The sequence below is a fragment of the Copadichromis virginalis genome, linkage group LG2 (genome assembly GCF_057382275.1).
Source record: "Copadichromis virginalis isolate Kocher_CV1m ecotype Utaka linkage group LG2, C_Virginalis_male_GT1.1, whole genome shotgun sequence".
In the NCBI taxonomy this organism is placed as follows: domain Eukaryota; kingdom Metazoa; phylum Chordata; class Actinopteri; order Cichliformes; family Cichlidae; genus Copadichromis; species Copadichromis virginalis.
The window spans coordinates 7,950,356-7,969,578 of record NC_140619.1 but is presented as its reverse complement, the minus strand read 5'-3'; the positions used below and the strand labels follow the sequence as shown (position 1 = coordinate 7,969,578).

General features: G+C 42.1%; 1 protein-coding gene across 1 annotated transcript in view; it reads right to left on the bottom strand.

Moving 5' to 3' along the window:
* The window catches only part of afg2a (AAA ATPase AFG2A), a 110,408-nt gene that overhangs the window by 9,656 nt on the left and 81,529 nt on the right, over positions 1-19,223 (bottom strand). The window contains exon 16 of the mRNA XM_085469735.1: positions 9,556-9,720. Within this exon, the coding sequence (XP_085325861.1) occupies positions 9,556-9,720 (165 nt within the window). The remainder of the gene's footprint in view (positions 1-9,555; positions 9,721-19,223) is intronic.

Sequence of the window (19,223 nt, the reverse complement as noted above, 5' to 3'; positions counted from 1 at the left end):
AGAGTTACCTGAGAAGCATAATATCCTGTCTCATGTTCATATACTAAATATGAAGTTACCGTGAGCAGCCGGCTAATTTAGTCTAGCATAGTGGGAGAAACCGCTAGCCTGGCTGTGTCCAAAGGCAACAAAATCTACCCACCACTGTAAAAATGACAAATACCTGTTTTACACAGGGTTAAGAGGCAGATTATTTCTTGGTCCTGATAATTTGCCAGACAACTGGACTCCAAAGAAAGAGAGTCTCCAGGAATTGAAACTGAATTAATGGTGTGTTCTTGTCACTGTCCATTTCCTTTTTGGCGTCCTCCTCTAGTTTTATTAGCTACTTTCAGGTAGGTAAGTGCACCCCTCTCCTCTCTTCTGTTTCTCCACAATTTACCATCTTCCTCTTCACGTGTCTCCTCTCTGTCCCTTTCTATGTTCCTACTCTCTTGCTCAGTTTCTTTCTTTTTTGGCTTTTGCTACCCACGTTCTGTCTTCTTTCCTAGCCAAGGGAAACAGCATGTTGGGTACGCTTAAGGGCTTATATTTCCCAGAAAAATTCAATTGGTGCTCACCATGTACTCAGACATAAACCACAGTGAAGGCTTTATATATAAAATGTAAAATCAGGGGCCAATTGGAGCCATTTCTCTCGCTGTGACATCTGGCCTTTTGCAGGCCACAGAAGCTGGCTGGCAGTAGCAGCGAGGGAAATGTTTTCTTTTTTAACCTTTCTAAAAACAACATGTTCACAATGTCAAGAGGTAACAGGCTTGCTGGGAAGGAAGTGAAGTGAGGTGTTTCACAGTCATGGAATTGCAGGGGTGTGAATGGCTTTTTCCTCGCAGCATTTGTTAAGCGCTTTCCATATCAACAAAGACTGCGTCTGAGTGACAGCGTGACTGTGTCGGCGGTCGGTCAGTCACACAGAAAATAAAACGCAGACACATGAATGCAGTCAAGACAAGAAGTTAGAGCATATTTCGGCAAATACCTGCCAACTTCAGACCAAGTCAGATGCACTTTCCACAAAAGCTGACAAGTTTATTTGATGATTGAAGATCTTTTTTCTTTTTTTTCCATGGCTAATATCTGATTCATACATTGTGTAATGTCACTGTTATTCAAACAGCAACACGTTTTTGTTGATGCATTTTTTTTGCGCCTGTGTCCTTGGTGATAAAAATCTTTGCAACAACAAATACCAGGCCATAAATCAGACAGACAACACAGAGCCAGAGGAGGAACAGCCACAACCACAACAGGTGTTAAGAGGAAACCATTTGTCTTCCTGTGAGGGTGGTTTTACTATGTGTGTGTGCGTGTGTGTGTCTGTCACAATACAACAAGGCTGTACTTACAATCAATTTCTTTTTTTTTTTGCTTTTAATAGTCGCATTGCAGCTACTGCAGATACTGCTCGCCTGCTCAGGTTTCTATTTTTAATGAATAATTTAAAAAAATCAAAACTACTTTTATATATTACAGAAAAAACAAATCACTGCTTCATCAAACTACATCATAATACACTCTGACTCAGTTGACTGGGGTGTGCAAATGTGCTTAGCTATCTTGTAAAGGGGAGTATTAAGCTTTGCAGGCTGCCGTTGATCTGCCTTATTTGTATGTCCCGCATTGGAACAGACTTGCTCTTGCCAGTGTGGAAGAAGAAAAAAAAAACATTAAGAAAACAATTGCGCCAGTGAGTTTGAATGGATGTCAGCCAAGCGTCCCAGACACCTGGGCTTGGACCAAACAGCTCTCCCCCTGTTGGAGCGAAAAGACCCACCGCTATGGAGGTCGCAGCCGGTCAAAGGCATCTGTGGCTGAACACAAAGATATTCTGATACGGCTGAGCGCTGCAGCTTGAAGTTTTATTAAAATGCCTGAACAACCGTCCCCCAACACACCCCCTTTTTTGGACATGAATGTTACAGGGCTGTGAGATCAGCAGGAGGGCACCCAGCAGGGTTGGTGCTGCCTATCACTTGTTGCCACCTCTACGTGATCTGCATCTAAATACTTTGAGCTGTGTCCTTACTGTGATCATGCTGAGAAGTCTTGATATTTAGCTTTTTCTCAGCAACTTGTCAACATCTGCCAAATGCTCATTACTGCGGTGTTTTTATATTCCACTTCACGGAGGTCACTTTTCAATCAAGCACCACGGGGAGGTCTGTGACATCCAATGTTAATAGAGTACGAGCTGCGCACTCAGGGACTGTCATTACTCCTTTTAATGACTCAGTTCATTTCCTGTTTATTCAAAACACGTTGGAGAGAGAAAAACTTCAATACTGAGCATCTGTGGATTTTTCCAAGGAAAGAAGCCCTAAAAGCAAACTGAAATTTCCTATTTGCTCGGTTATTAGCAAAAAAAACATGTATTTTCAAATAAATTTAGTCAAAGGCTGCTCATGTTTTAGGTCCGTGGCCCTTTCTGCCTTCACTTGTCTGACGATGCAAAACAGTGACAATCTGCACTGAAGCTTCAGGGAGCCAAAGCTCTGTCATGGAACCCGTTTTTCTCGTCTGGTAATCACAATAGTTCAAGAGTTCATTGTGTTATCCATTTTCAGTTAAGGTGAGGGTTACTTAGCCCTAATCAATCATTCACTCAAGTCATGTATCAGACACATTTATGCAATTTGTTTTTTTTTAGCAGAAGCAGTTAAAACCAGCTTATTCCTACAACTAGCTGTGCAAAACACTGAATCCCCTTATCCCCTCCTTCCAAGCCATGATTAGCTAGATTGTCATTTCTACCGAGGAAACAGGCTGGGGAAACATACCTATAACTGAAAAAAGTTCCTGTGGGGTTATGTTAGGTGTTACCCTAAATACCACTTACACATCAAGACTAATATGACATCTTCCTAAAAGACGGAGGAGAAAATGTTGATTTAATAAAGAACATTCAGAGCTTTGAATGCCTTTCAGACCCCACGCTACTTTTATAATGCTGAGGTCCAGGCTCTGGGGCCAATCGATAAATTATAGCGTTTGATTGGTTTTTTTTGTTTTCTGTCCAAGTTTTACTGCATTGTCCATCTGTTTGGGATCATAGTCATGCTGAAAAAAAGTTATTGCCATTCAGATGCCTAATGGTTTTGCATGGTGGATCAAAAGCTGAAAGTACTTTTCTGTGTACCATATTTTTCGGACCATAAGGTACCGGATTATAGGCACACTGTCAATGAACATGTCTGTTTTCATACATAAGGCGCACCGGATTATAAGGCGCATTAAGCGAAACAAAACCGTCAGATAAGTCAATCTTTACTCAACTCGTTTCTTGCTTCCTGCACTTCCGTACCATTGATTTATTAACGCTGCATTCTCTGGCAGCTGCTCTATTCCTGCGTTGTTGCAGTATATGAATGACTAACCTCGTATTGTGGATGGATTATCTCAGTTGTTCTCCTGACTGAAGTTTGGTCTGTTTACAGCATCCTGCCATGTGACTGCATTTGTCCCTAACCATCGGGAGCCCTCACATTAACTTTTATTGAGTGAAAAAAAAAATTAGCATTCATCCTCCAGCTTCACTGTGTTTATGTTACAATCAAGTAGCAAACATATACCAGCTAGTGGAACTTCGGTAACCCTACAAAAGTCAGCTGTTTAGTTTTCTGTTTTCATTTATGTTGGAAGTGATAGGTATATCATGTTTAGGTGGAAACCAGCTAGCTAACTTCCTCTCAGTGATGCCGCAGTGTTTGTTTGACTTTGGGACCTGAACCAGACGGAGTTTTGGACCCAGATCACTCCGCGAGGCTCCTGACTATGGTGGCCATAATGCTACGACAATCCATCAAGCGGTGCAGCTTCGTAGCTTACCAAAGTTGTAATAAAACATTTTTTGACAGATTTTTTCATCATTTCGAGGTCAGTAAGCACAACCAGAATTCATACATAAGGTGCACCGGATTATAAGCCGCACTGTCGATTTTTGGGAAAATTAAAGGATTTTAAGTGCGCCCTATAGTGCGGAAAATATGATAAATCCATCAATTCTGGCAATCTCTCCAACACCACTGTCCGAAACCGCAAACCATGACAGAGACTCCACCATGTTCTACAGACAGCTTTTTAAATGCTTGAATGATTCATATGTCAGCGTTAAGTGGTTGATCGGGGGAAAAAATCATAAAACAAAAAAACAAGAAAAAAACCTGAAATTTTTACTGTTTTTAAACAAATGCAAAGAAAGAAAAACAAAACAACTTTTGCCCTGATGGCAGACACTCATTCTGGAACGAGCATTAAAGGAAGACGAAAAACAGCTGTGAAATTTGATATGGCTTCTTTTTCTTCTTCTTTTAAATTAAGGTACAAACAAGGCCTGGAACTGACTTGGTACATCTGACAGGGTGCAATAAATCCCCGGGGTCTTTTCCTGTCAGGACTTGATCAGAAAAGGAAAAAAAAAATAGCATCACACTGTTTTTCAGAAGCAAGTTAAGCCCTTCTTCTCCTTCACGACAACACTCCGATTACAGTATCAAATGCTGCTTCTGTTTGGAGGAGCGATGGCAGAGGTGAGGAGGGAAAGCCAGAAGCAATTTTCTAGGATGAGTGTGAGTTAAAAGTGTGTTGAGGGGTGTTGAGGGTGGAAAGTTTAGTGGGAAGCTGAGGGTTGTGAAACCAGATGTCACTCCAGGCAGGTAGGAAGACAGGTGATTTTAACAAGCTTCTACGGCTGAGCAGACAACTACTGTGACCTCTTGAGTGACCTCCACACCTCCTCCTCTCGAGATCCTGCCTCCTCCTCCTCTCAGACAAGTTTGAAATCCCAAGAATGTAATTAAAGTCAAAGCTTCAAGTCGTCATACTGCCATCCCTGAGGACTGAATTGTACTGAATTCATCCATTTGTGCATTATTTCAAGTTCTATGTGAACCATATTTGATACGATAATATATATAGTAAAATATTCACTATAAAATTCCAGTTTTAGTGGCTTAATGACTGAAGAAATTGGACAACAATCAGGTGACCTGTGAACTCTGAACCAGATGGATAAATCTGGGGTGAACATATACAAGAGTTCACCAGTCTGAAACATACTGGATACTTAAACATGTGGTTTTTTCCCCCTTTTAGTTAAATAAACCCCATCAACACCAACATTTATTTAACGAATTACATTTTACTGATAGAAAATGTCTCAGCATGTCATCCATTCTTTTGAATGAAACTGAACTTTGCAAGGCCAGTGCTGCTGAAGAGTGAACCATTTTGGACTAGCATTCAGCCGTAACCAAAGCGCCATGATGACACCTCTATACGACCAGTAGACAGAGGGAGTGTGAGCTGAGCATGCACTCTAAGGAAGTGCGAACAGTCAGAAGGGAGAAAAAGCAGCGACAGTGTGTATGGAAACTAAAAGTGGACTCTGCTTAGTTGCCTCTAGCTTCAGTAATTATCTTGCTGTTGATTTATGAGGTTCCAATTTGTCCATTTTGGTCCCTGCCAGCATGAGCTCGATGCATTGCTGACCAGTGCTGTGGCTCACCAGGCTGCTTGCAGCATTGCCAGCAAGCATACCAGTCATTCAGTCACATGGAGACGGAAAGGTATTGCTACCCATAGAGTTGTAAAAGTTTGACCGGACTAGATGTGTGGTAGATTATTACAATGCTGGCTGAAAAACATACAAAAATATGTTTTCCATATTTCCACTGATTTAATTTAATGTTTGAAAGCAACACAAACATATCTGCTGCTTTGTCATTGCTTTGTCTGAAAGTAAGAGTGTTTGGACGTGCCCGAAAACCATTAAATAGTTCAGTAAGTTTTATGTTAAGCATGCGTTCAAGACATTTGTTCAAAAAAAAGTCAATTCTAATAATGTTTCTAACCATGTGCAAAAATGTCCTGCCTCATATAAACAAAAGTTTTTTTTTTTAATGTTTATTTAAAGTTGGTTTTCTGTCAGGGGGAGGTTTATTCTTGTATGTTGAACAAATTGGATAAAAATGAAAAAAGTTAATAAATTGTAAACAAGAAGTGGTTGTGAGCGCTTGTGTCCTGGTTGATTACTCTCCCCACTTCTTTTTGACAGCAAAGGTCCTTGAGCTATCAACAACGCAGACGGATCGAGTTTACTGTAAACTGTGGTGGATGTTGCCATTCTGAAGCATTTTAGGATTTATGGAAGAATAGTATGCAGGTGAAAAATCTTTTTTTAAGAGTCCTTCAGCATAAAGGCTGTGTGACCTTTTTGCACAAATGTTTTATTAATGTTCCTGTTCATTTGGGGAGCTAGTCACGTTGTCAGCAATCGACATATGTGTATATATCATTTACCTTTAGACGTGCTGTATTTCTTCACTGAAGCTTTGAAGCTTTTTCTTTCTAAACACACATCTTCAGTGCTGTGATGTGTTATCTGTATCCTGTTTCCTCACAAACTTCCCCTCAGTGATCAGGGGAGTCTAAAGTTTCATTTAATTTAATATGATCTATAGGACAGGTACGTAAAATAAAATGCAATGGTACAACAATGGTGAGACTTGGTTTTTTCCACCTATGAACTCTTATCAGCTTGACTGTGGCATGCCTTTGAATTTTTGTGTGGTTTCAAGAGCTCAGTGGCAAGTGACTGCAAACCTCCATTCCACAGATGAGACACTATACCAGAAACCCCGGTGTTAAACACAACACCTGATAGTAAGGGATTGGTTTCCTAACTGCATACCTCCTCCAGGTGTACGCCTGCTTTAGGCTGATTTTTAGGGTGGGGGCTGACAAGTTGGGAAGGAGGGTAGATGAGGAGTCTCTACTATAACCTCCTACTGCATATAGGGATGTCAAAAGTAAAAGACAGTTGAAAGAATAGTAAGGAAAGAGTGGGGTGAAAACAAAACAAAAAGGGCCGACTTGAACCCAGGCCCTAGCAACAGCCTTCAGCATATGGACCACCTGCTTAACCAGGTGAGGTGCACTGACTGCGTATTTGCGTGCTTGGTTAGTGAAATCATCTCAAGTCATATAAACGTTTTATCCTAAAAAAATTAAGAAATGTTCTTTGTCCTGTGTAGGTGTGGTCAGCGGAGTTTTGATTGGCAGAATGAACCCAAGCAATCGGCGCAAATGTATATTTGTTTTAAACTTCAGAGCGAAGTAAAAAATGGCCTCTTCAGCCAACTGTCTAAAAACAAAAGATAATCAGCATACATCAATTAAACAATGAGAAAAACAGCAGGCCTCACATCTGATAGGAGATGAAAACGTTTGGTCGTTTTTGCTTGTGAAATGACTCACTTCATAATATTTATCACTGCTCTACAATCCAGATCAAGGGTTGGGCAAAGCCTGAGGAGTCTTGGTTCATATGACATGTTGTGCAAGCGTAGTGGAAATCAAATGTTGTTTGCAAATGCTCCACATAGCGAAACTGACAGGCCGAATGAGATAATTGTTTAAATGTGGGAATAATAGAATCCATCCATCCGTTTTCTGCTTCTTATCAAAGTCCAGGTCACTGGGGCAACAGTCCCCGGACCTCCCTCTTCACAGCCACTTTGTCAGACAAGAGATGTGCTTTCTCCACCGTGTCCTGGGTCTGCTACAGGGTGTCCTCCCAGTCGGACATAACTGAAACACCTTACCTAGGAAATGCCAGAACCATGTTTGATGTGGAGAAGCAGAACCCCGAGAACAAGAAAGGATGAAGCCCTTGGTCAAAGGCTGAGTTGAGACACCCAAATTTCTGCTACCCGTGTCTGTGATCTCAATCTTTTGGTCACTACCCCCAGCTTGTGGCTTTAGATGAAGATGGGAACAATGATCGGATAGTAAACTGACTGCTTCACTTTTTAAAAAGCGCTTTATGAATATTTAATTGGGTGCTTGAATTAGAAAGTACTGAAACTGAGTAGAAAGAGTATAAGCATAGCTCCATTCACTTCAACAGACTGGTAAAACATCCAGATTACTGCAGACACTGCACCAATTCATCTGTCAATTTTCTACTTTTTCTTCGACCAGAGACTTGAACTCCACTTCACTTCCAGTTACTCATTCCCATCCCGTTGTAGACACACCACCCTTTTCCATCAGAGAACCATGGCCTCAGGATTGAAGAGCTATTTCTTGTCCCAGCCATTTCACACTTCACTGCAAACCACCTGATTGTAAGCTAGAGGTTGTTGCTCAATTAAGGCAACAGAAGCACATGATCCACAAAAGTCTGACACGAAATCCTCAGTCCACGAGACACATAATAAACTTATGAACAGAACTGGTGGCAAGGGGCAGCCCTGGCTGTGTTTAACACCCACTGGGAATGATAACCATGCTCTAACAGTGGCTGGAAAGTGATGACCAAACAATCCCAACTCCAATCACCATTCTGCTAAAGCAGGGATAACCGAGCACCTTTTAAGACAGTTTCTCCTGAAAGGCTTGTTTGCTCTTGTGCGTGGTTGTTAATGTGTACTAGCAGTTTATGGAGTGAAGTGGGTGTTGTTTGAGCCATACACTGAAACCCTGAAGTTCTTAGACATTACCTGACTGAGATGCATTCAGAAAGAATGTCTGACTCAGTTGGTTTTGACATTAGCTGGTCTTTAATCTACCAGCTTTTTTGTGATGTTAGATTGTTTATGGCAAAGATGATTACACAGTGGATTTGTCCGGCCTTTGACATGCACTTTCCAAAGTGCACAGTGGGTAACTGCGACGTCTAGACCTGATTCTCCTCATATTGTCTTGACTTCATGTGTTAAATGAGCTTTAGCATACTGGAAACTTCATTTGCATGCATCTCAAATTATAGCTAAAGAAAAATTGCACGTAATAACACACAGTGGTATTAAGTGACAAACATTTTATTTCCTATCACGTCTATAACTTTTCAAGCTGAATTAAAGCAAAGTTTTACAATTAAGATTAAGATCTATAAACAGTATAAATTTGAAGGTCAAGAAAAAACAGGGATTTTTAAAAAAAATATCAAAAACTAGATCTTACATAGGAAACAGTTTATTTTGGCCAAATTGTGATGCACTGGTTTCACAATTTCTCAGAACTTGTGAGTTACTTGTGCCATGGAGAACAGCAGCAATTTCTCTGCTCGAGACAATGTGAATCACGCGGGAGACAAATGCAGGGAGACAAATCTGTTACACAAAGAACTGTTTGTACGATTTCTCCCGGTCTGCTGTGAGATCACGAGGGTGCTCTGTGACACAGTACACACACGATGCAGACATCACAGAAAAGCACAGTAACATCTTTCTGCAATTCTGGCTACACTCACAATTTCTTATTACGTGCCAGAAGTAGTAAGAATGGTGTTGCAAAACAGCAATAAAGCATCGATTTCTAAGTCAAAGTTATTCTTTTAGTGGATTGAGTCTGACATGTGGTAGAGAGATGCAGATATCCAAACAATACAACCTGCTGGGTAACTGCATAATTTTTTTTTGTGTCCCAATTGTCAATTTTGGTAACTGGTAATTTCAAGAATTTTTGTGTGTTTGCAAAAGACATATTGTCCCCAACCAAAGAAGACCATAGTTGTGATTTTATGTGCATGCAAAAGATATTCCTAAAGCTCACCTCAGCTCCGGAATAATTGTTGGTCCGAGTCACCAGGTGGTCAAGAGACACATTTTCAGCAACAGGCATATTACGAAACTGCAGAGAAAATATTTCCTTTCGAGTACGCGCATCTGGAAGCGGCACGTAGACGATTCGGTCGAGGCGACCTGGACGCATCAGAGCCTGTGGGACAGAAAAAAGACAGACAGCATCTGTTTTAAGGTCATATTTCAAAAATTGCGACACATAAAGGGTTTTAAAAATGTTTTCAGCATTATTGCTTTATTTCAACAGTGTTTCCTTTGTACATTGCCATTCTTATGTCACAAAAATACTGTCATGACACTATGTTTCTGACCTTTGACCTTATTGCTGGTTGCTTGTTAAGCTGTGAAAAAATAGTTCAGTCCACTCCTGAAATAATTGTACACCTATTTAAACAGGACTATAAAGCAAATGCCTGATATACAAACTGTGAAATTTGAGATTTCCACTTCTGGCGTCAGCGTGGAGACAATCTCCCCGTTATCTGATAAACCTTCCACTTCCTACAGATCACATCTCTGTGACCCCAAAACAGTCCTTGAGTACCCAAAGCTGCCGCTGTCCCGCTTGTCAGACGTCATTAAGTGGCAGGCGCCTCTCAAACTCAGACAAGCAGACAGACTGACAAATATGTCCTGCCTCCATCTGCTGTCCTCAGCCAGGCCGTGACAAGCTGCAGTGTGGTAACCCATTTGACAAGCCAACTAGCTGAGGAGCAGTGGGTTTGGGAAAATAAATGAGCACAGTGTGAACTGGCATTTATTGGTAGCAATGGAATGAACTATAAACAGAAAACGAACATCAACTGAAACTCAAAGTTTCTTTGTTGCTATTCTCCTAAGAGTCAGTAAGTCCTGAAGGCCCTGGCTCTGAGCCAGACAGGCCACAGCGGGGCCAGACTCTGGCCTGTGGAGCCGAGACAGGAGATACTCACAGATGCAAGCCATACAGGAGGCCATGTCAGGAGTGATCAGTGAAGGTTGGAGGGACTGGACAAGCAGCCTTTGAACTGTTAGATACTGCGCTTCTACCTCTGCAACTCTCCTCTTTTACTTGCAAAGAATATGAGCATCTACTGTACGTCATGTCATCCTGTATGTTTGAGTAGGAGAACAGAACAATCAGCACATGCTACGAGTTCAGCTAACTAGTGCATAAGCACTCTGTGAATCTGGGTTTTAATAAGGTTGATATTTAACTCACTTAACAAGCAGAAATGCCAAACATCTGCAAAACCTATATTCCATAATTTAAAAAAAAGGGAACTCTAGGTGCATAGAATTTTCCAGCTTAAAAAAATGTAAGCAAAAAAAAATCTTTTCTGCGTTTCATTTGAAGACCACCTGCTCGATAAGTGTCTTGGAGGAAATTTCAGGTTTGGAGTTTTGTTTTACGGTTTGCTATATTTCCCCTCTGGATAGCAAATTCCAGTTTACTGGGGTGATGGATAGTATCCCAGCCTTTTATCTACTGGTTTTCCTGTACATGTGTATGGAACATGAGAGGACAGAAACCGGAGACGAATGTTAGTAGCTACCTTTACGTATCCACAACAGAGTAATGGGTGACAAAGGAGCCGTGGCTCATGACAGCAAACGTTCTTGCTTTTCAGGTCTCTCGACTCTTACGCTTGATTACAGAAAGGTGGGTGGCTATCTGTGACGGTAGTGTAACAAAATGGATAGAGAGGAATAACACCACCCTCAATCGAAGCAGGAAAGGGGTGGCTGCTGCGGTGACATGCTGGGAGATAGATGGACGGATGGCTGGAGGGCTGCAGTATTAAATCAAAGATGTAAGGGCTTAAGGCCTAATAAGGTGCATCTGGCAAAGCAATTATAAAACAACACCTGTGGGATCAGGTTTGTTATTATGTTTCTTCCTGTGGGTTAACATATATTGTTGGTACAAAACTGTGCTCGAGGCGTGAGGTGATTGTAGTGGGAACTTTAATCTGTGATTGTTTGTCACAGCAAGTCAAGCCCGTTGCAGCACAGTATATTGCATTATGCAGAGGACGTGCCAGGGACACTTCCTGAGTTGCTCTCCCTGGAAGTATCGGGCGGCTGCATGCCAACACAAACCTGCTGACCCCGGACTAAATAACTCAGTCACTCCCACACACGCTGACAAACACATTCGCATATGCAAGCGTGCATGTAAGCACACATATATTCCAATAAACTCTCCTTGGACGGATCGTTTTAATTTCCGATCCATTTTCCTAGTGCAAAAACACCACTTTGCACTTTATCAGCTATTAATTCTCTCCGCACACATAATGGAGAAGTGCCTGTAGCTTCCAGGCACTCGGGCTCCGAGCGTTCCAAGACGCTCCCGAAAAAGCAGAGCCGACCCTCAGCTTTGAGACTGCTAAACTCATCTGACTGCCCTGGAGGGAAAGAAAGGCTTTTTTTCTTTCCTCCCAGCAAGAGCAGGGGGCCCATCCATCACTTAACAAGATATACTTCCTGTTCTCAAGGATCCGGGGGAGGTGGTGGTGGTGTGGAGGGAATAAGAGGAGGAGGAGGTAAGGAGGGGGGACCCCAAAAGACAAATACTTGGCTTGGCATGTCGGGCAAGCGTTGACGGGCTCTTTTCGTAACGGCATCATTCCACCTGAAGTCTTGGCTCCGTTGGCAGAAGGCAAGAAAAAAAGGAGTCAGGCGAGGAGATGAGAGAGGAGAGGACAAAACCAGCCAGACCAGGGCACTCAGACAACCCACTTGAAAGGACAGCAGGACCAAAGCCCTGCAAACAAACACAGATAAGTGGTGTGGGAGACAGCAAACCACCACAGACAAAACCCAGTTGTATAAATTCTCTGCTGTTCTAACATGAGTCTGCATGACGGATTGCATCCACCTTGTTGCACCACTGACATGATAGGCATCATTACACACGAGCCATTAGTAATTAGAAATGCCCCTAGGTAAAAAATACCAACCACCTTTAAGTCAACACAGAACCATTTATATACCACTGAATCTAGCAGAGTGTGCACTGTGGACTTAACCTCAGCAAAATGTATGTTGCAACGCTGAGAAAGTTTGGAAAAACATGTGGATCAGTCAAGCTGATTAAAAAGCAAACCAAAAAAAGACAGAGAGAGACAAGAGAGAGAAAAAACTCATCCATGCTTTCTGCACCAAGTTTCACTGCCGATAACAACAGTAATCATTCCAAGGCATTGCAATCCTCCACATGAAGTGATTACCCCCTAATGACAGACAACTTCCTATCTGCGAAGGCCGGTACCTCTCCTTAACCAATGAGGAATGCTGGGAATCTTTTCCTTAGAGCGTTGTTCCTAAGCACATTCTTGGCCAGCTTCAATCTGACCCGCTCTGAGCTACGTCTACAAACTGTTTACAAACGGACGCCCCCGCAATTCAGGTGTCTTATTCTTAGATAGAAACTTAGACTTGGTGTGACTAAATCAAGATCAAGATCTGCTTTGTTACTCACGACGCCTTCAGATCAAATGAAAAACGAAATGAAACACTGGGTTTGTGAAACTGAACATGATGACTAAGTTCTTCCCTGCACATCTGGTGCTATCTCTGTTTTTCCAATAAGCTGTTTTCAGTGGCACTTTTTAAAATGTACAGCATGATAGCAGGCTGTCTGCATGAATGCGAGGTTTGCCTGAGGAGACATGAGTTGACTTTGTTGCCTGCCAGAAGGCATTTGCTGTATGTGGCTTCCTAACCTGTCAGTCTGCAATCCTTAGAGGCCTTGGTGAGTCATACCGACTCGGAGATGGGCCACCCTGGATTTATTCCGAGCACACACAAAACAGAAAATGCAGAAAGCACGATGGGAACACAGAGCTCACAGAAAGGTCAGCATTCAGACGCAGTAATCTTAGATACAATGCACTAGCCGAATACCAGTAAATGTTACAGACTGTCAGGTGTCACTGGTATTCTTAAAGTCAAGATTGCTGTTATATCTGTGAAAGTAACACAAAATTGGGAAGATGAAGATTTTTTGCAACAGCTGTGATTCAGTGGATGTCCTCTTTCAGAAAAATCTGGTTTACAAAGTCCCAGCTCAGGAGCAATTTCCACAAAAACACAAATCCAGAGCCAGTTTGTTTCTTTCACAGTTTTCAAGGGAGCTTCCTTTTACAGATGAGAGACCTACTGAGCCTCACATCGATTGTGCAACATGCATGAGTGGAAGACTGCGTGGCATCTGTGGCACTTCCGTGAAATGTGTTATGTTCTGATCCTTCCACAACATGCCAATCATTAATCAAAGTGCCTTACCTTTCACTTGCTAAAGTGCAAAAAGGGAAGGAATTCAGTCAGTCACACCTGGGTGTGTGGCATGTCACATGCAGCAGCAAGTCATTAAAAACACTGCACCAGTGTTTTGTGGACTGTACTATGTGCAAAAATCAGGCACCTATAACCTTAACGTACTGCAATGATTGCTAGAAGAGTTATAGTTATTTTATGGATATACATTTCCGTTGTTCAATTTATGGGAGAAGGAACGACTTCCTCTCATATTTCTACCACAAAGTGAACCTGACTTGGATTTTTTTTAACCACCTGGATTCAACATATTCCTTGTTGTTCCCACTAAACTCTTGCAGAGAGTGGCCTCATTGTATAAAAACCTCTCCAAGTATGTGAAAATACCCTTGAGCTTTATTTCGTCACTCTGATTTATGTCAGAGTACAAAACAAGCTATCAGCCGGTTCTGTTTTTCAAATCCTTCAAATCACGCAAATCCGATTTGCATCTACAGAACATTTTGCCCAAGCTTCCTTTCACAAAGGTGACATAATTCTGATCGAGGCCACGCTGTCTTCAGAGAGACACTGGACCTTCTTTATGTCAGTCTTGATTTCGACGTGAGAGAGGATCAGAGAGAACTGGAGCGGAGGGAAAGAGAGAGTAAATCAAGGAGAGAGGGGAGGGGACAGCAGAGCAGAGAGGGATGAGAATGACAGAGGAAGAAAGTAAGTATGCGGTGAGAGGTGGAGAGAGAGCGAAAGAGAGGAGTTGGCAACCGCTCAAAAACATGAGAGGCTTTCACTCTGGATTTTGCCCTTGAGTCAAACTTGCATCCGGCAGGCGAGGCCACCGTGTCCAAGAACCAAATAACTCTGCCGCTGTTAACCCCCGCTGTCTCACATACTCGTGCACAGCCAAGAGGAAGTAAAGATTTAGAGTTTTAAAATAAAGTATAAACCATTTGAGCAAGTAATATTTTCTTTTAGAGAATAAAAAAAATCATTTTTTATCACGGAAAAAGAAAGCCGTTCGGGACAAAAGACACTTTTTTGAAATATTTAAAGCATTTGACTCCAAAATACTGTATGAATTATAAACTTTTACTCTTAGGGCCGCACAGCATAATAAATCAAGACATTTTCATCAAAGATAACATTTATGACTTTTTATGCCACCAAATGGAAGTCATTACTTCCGTTTCTATAGCAGAAACTCATCTAATTTTACAATATTTGTATATAAAATCAGTGGTGATTGCACCTTACCTGTTGACAGAAATAACACCCTGTGCCTACAAGTGTGTAAATGGTGTATAGAATGTGTTCCTTCACAAAAGATCGTGGGTTGGGTTCCAATAACACTCACTAATCTGGGGTTTTGTTAAAAGCCTCAATGACTGTTTGAATGCTTGCATTTCTTGTCCTAAAGCACAGCTTTTTTAGAAATGCCCCAGAGCGCCCAGATTTCAGGAAATTAAATTAGTTTGCTGTTATTATCATAAAAAATGACCCAAATTTTCCTTAACACACAGGCAGATGGTGTTTTTTCTAGAGTGTTGTGATTTTAGATTTTTATTTTCTTTTTTAAATTTGTAAACCAAGCAGGAGGCTCAAAACCTAGAAACAGTGCAGTCATGTGCATGCACAGTGTAACTGGGCAAATAATTATTACAGAATTAGATATCCCACCTCTTTTACCTTTTATGTGCGTTGTGTAAGCAGGTAAAAGGGCCACGATCAGGGAAGGAAGGGGGTAAAGAAGTAGCAGCAGCTGTGTTGTTGCTTCCTTTGGGTTTAGAGGGTGGGGATGGGGGGTGGTGTCAGCCTTACACCCCTACAGCTGTCCTGGAGGTCCACGATTGTGTTGAAACTACACAACATGGCCAGCCCTCACACCTCAATGAAAATAACACTCTTTTTGGAAGGAGTAGGTAGGCAAAGTAAGTGCATGTATGTGTGTGCGTCTGTGTGAATGAGTGGAGGTGGGGGCGGTAATTGTCAAGCAGAAAAAAAAGTGAAGAAAAGCAGAGGAAATAAGACCATGACCATGTTGAAAAGTCGGCTCATTGGAGCCCAAAATAAAAACGCAGTAAAGCGCCTGCCATAAAACACATGTATGTTTGCTTTACAAAGAGGCGTTTCCTGTGAGCTGTCCACAGTTCACAGTTCAGTTCTATGCAGCCTTGCCTTTGGTGTAAACTCATCAGGGTCTGGTTTCCATAATGTGTGAGCACCCTCCAAACTCCCTGGTCCAGTAGCTGCCTCAAACAAATCAGCAGCCACAGCCAATGAGCAATGTTTCCCTACAGACACTTTTTCTGGCGTAATCCATTTGTCTCAATCGTGGCTTTGAGCTTGCAAGTGCTACTGTCACCCTCTGGTAGACTGCTGGTATTCTTGTAGAACACATGCTTGTGTGTCCATGTGCGTATGGAGAAGGGCCATCCAACAGACACAGCCAACAACAACAACTTAAACCTGCTGATTGCAGCACCACTATAAAATCTGAAACTGTGCCATCGCCCCAAGTTAGCCATATATAAAAAGGTAAATCACTGAAAAGCAAATACAACACATTCAGTAAAGAATTTGTGCAGTCTTCATAGTAAGACTGAAGTGATTATTTGATGGAGACATTTATCCACTCATCGTGCAAATAAAGACTCACTTTAATGTCATAGATTAAGAAGATTTTCTTTCTCACATTTCACATCCACTCACTGTGTGTTTATACATCACTCTGCATTTAATTACGAATTACTATTAATCTCTGGCTCTCTTTCACAGCATATCTTTTGTCCCGTCTCCCTCCCTTCACCCTCAACTGGTCACTGCATGCCTGCCTCTCCATCAGCCTGGATCTGCCTGAGGTTTCTTCCTGTTAAAAGGGAGTTTTTCCTTCCCACTATCGCCAAAGTGCTTGCTCAGAAGGGGGTCATCTGATTGATGAGATTTCTCTATAATATTGCAGGTGCAGGGTGTTTACCTAACAATATCAAGTGCCCTGAGGCGACTGTTGTTGTGATTTGGTGCTATATAAATAAAACTGAACTGAATTAAAATTAAAGGCAGTCAAGAACGGCAGATGCAAAGATGTTTCACAGAATTTCCCATTAAAACTAAAACATATCTATAAAGAATTTCATGAGCTGCTTAAATATCCTCTACAGAGGTTAAGTACAGTGGGGCAAAAAAGTATTTAGTCAGCCACCGATTGTGCAAGTTCCCCCACTTAAAATGATGACAGAGGTCAGTAATTTGCACCAGAGGTACACTTCAACTGTGAGAGACAGAATGTGAAAAAAAAATCCATGAATTCACATGGTAGGATTTGTAAAGAATTTATTCGTAAATTAGAGTGGAAAATAAGTATTTGGTCACCTCAAACATGGAAAATCTCTGGCTCTCACAGACCTGTAACGTCTTCTGTAAGAAGCTTTTCTGTCCCCCACTCGTTACCTGTATGAATGGCACCTGTTTGAACTCATCATCTGTATAAAAGACACCTGTCCACAGCCTCAAACAGTCAGACTCCAAACTCCGCCATGGCCAAGACCAAAGAGCTTTCGAAGGACACCAGGAAAAGTATTGTAGACCTGCACCAGACTGGGAAGAGTGAATCTACAATAGGCAAGCAGCTTGGTGTGAAAAAATCAACTGTGGGAGCAATCATCAGAAAATGGAAGACATACAAGACCACTGATAATCTCCCTCGATCTGGGGCTCCACGCAAGATCTCATCCCGTGGGGTCAAAATGATCATGAGAACGGTGAGCAAAGATCCCAGAACCACACGGGGGGACCTGGTGAATGACCTGCAGAGAGCTGGGACCAAAGTAACAAAGGTCACCATCAGTAACACACTACAACGGCAGGGAATCAAATCCCGCAGTGCCAGACGTGTTCCGCTGCTGAAGCCAGTGCATGTCCAGGCCCGTCTGAAGTTTGCCAGAGAGCACATGGATGATACAGCAGAGGATTGGGAGAATGTCATGTGGTCAGATGAAACCAAAGTAGAACTTTTTGGTATAAACTCAACTCGTCGTGTTTGGAGGAAGAAGAATACTGAGTTGCATCCCAAGAACACCATACCTACTGTGAAGCATGGGGGTGGAAACATCATGCTATGGGGCTGTTTTTCTGCCAAGGGGACAGGACGACTGATCCGTGTTAAGGACAGAATGAATGGGGCCATGTATCGTGAGATTTTGAGCCAAAACCTCCTTCCATCAGTGAGAACTTTGAAGATGAAACGAGGCTGGGTCTTCCAACATGACAATGATCCAAAACACACCGCCCGGGCAACAAAGGAGTGGCTCCGTAAGAAGCATTTGAAAGTCCTGGAGTGGCCTAGCCAGTCTCCAGACCTCAACCCCATAGAAAATCTGTGGTGGGAGTTGAAAGTCCGTGTTGCTCGGCGACAGCCCCAAAACATCACTGCTCTCGAGAAGATCTGCATGGAGGAATGGGCCAAAATACCAGCTACTGTGTGTGCAAACCTGGTAAAGACCTATAGTAAACGTTTGACCTCTGTTATTGCCAACAAAGGTTATGTTACAAAGTATTGAGTTGTATTTTTGTTATTGACCAAATACTTATTTGCCACCCTGATTTACGAATAAATTCTTTACAAATCCTACCATGTGGATTCATGGATATTTTTTTTCACATTCTGTCTCTCACAGTTGAAGTGTACCTCTGGTGCAAATTACTGACCTCTGTCATCATTTTAGGTGGGGGAACTTACACAATCGGTGGCTGACTAAATACTTTTTTGCCCCACTGTATGTGGCTGAGGATAAAAACATCTTATTGCACCCCCTACCTAAATACACGCATGTAGAAACATGCATCTGTAGAAAAACTCCATCTGCAGCATGCAGCAACACTTACACACCTCACACATCCCCATCCTGCACACATACACGGAGGCCCCACTTGCGCGGAGAGACAGACTGCAGGTGCCAGGCCCACCTCAGGGTCCCTGCCGGGCTCTCGTTAGGCCTGGTGCCATTCAGGCGGCTCCTAACACGCAACCCTGAGTGCTTTGTGTTTCTCTGACAGCCCCTGTCGTCCTCTGGATGTAGTGGTGAAAAAAAAGGAAAAGAGGAAAACTTCAGAGATTAGTGCTTTGAAGAACTTGACAGAGAGTCACTGTATGGCCTTGTACAGTTTTAAAGGAGTATGACAGTTTTGTTTGACTCATTTGCAACAAAAAATATCATAGTCTCTAACATTACTGTTATTTACACATTTTTTTCAAAGAATGGCATATATATCACTCCCAAAAGAATTAACATTTACTTGTCGGGGTATAAAGTTGCTTTAGATAAGAAAGAAAATGACCACTGATATTCCATCGTGTCTTTTTAATGCTTAACATTCACACAG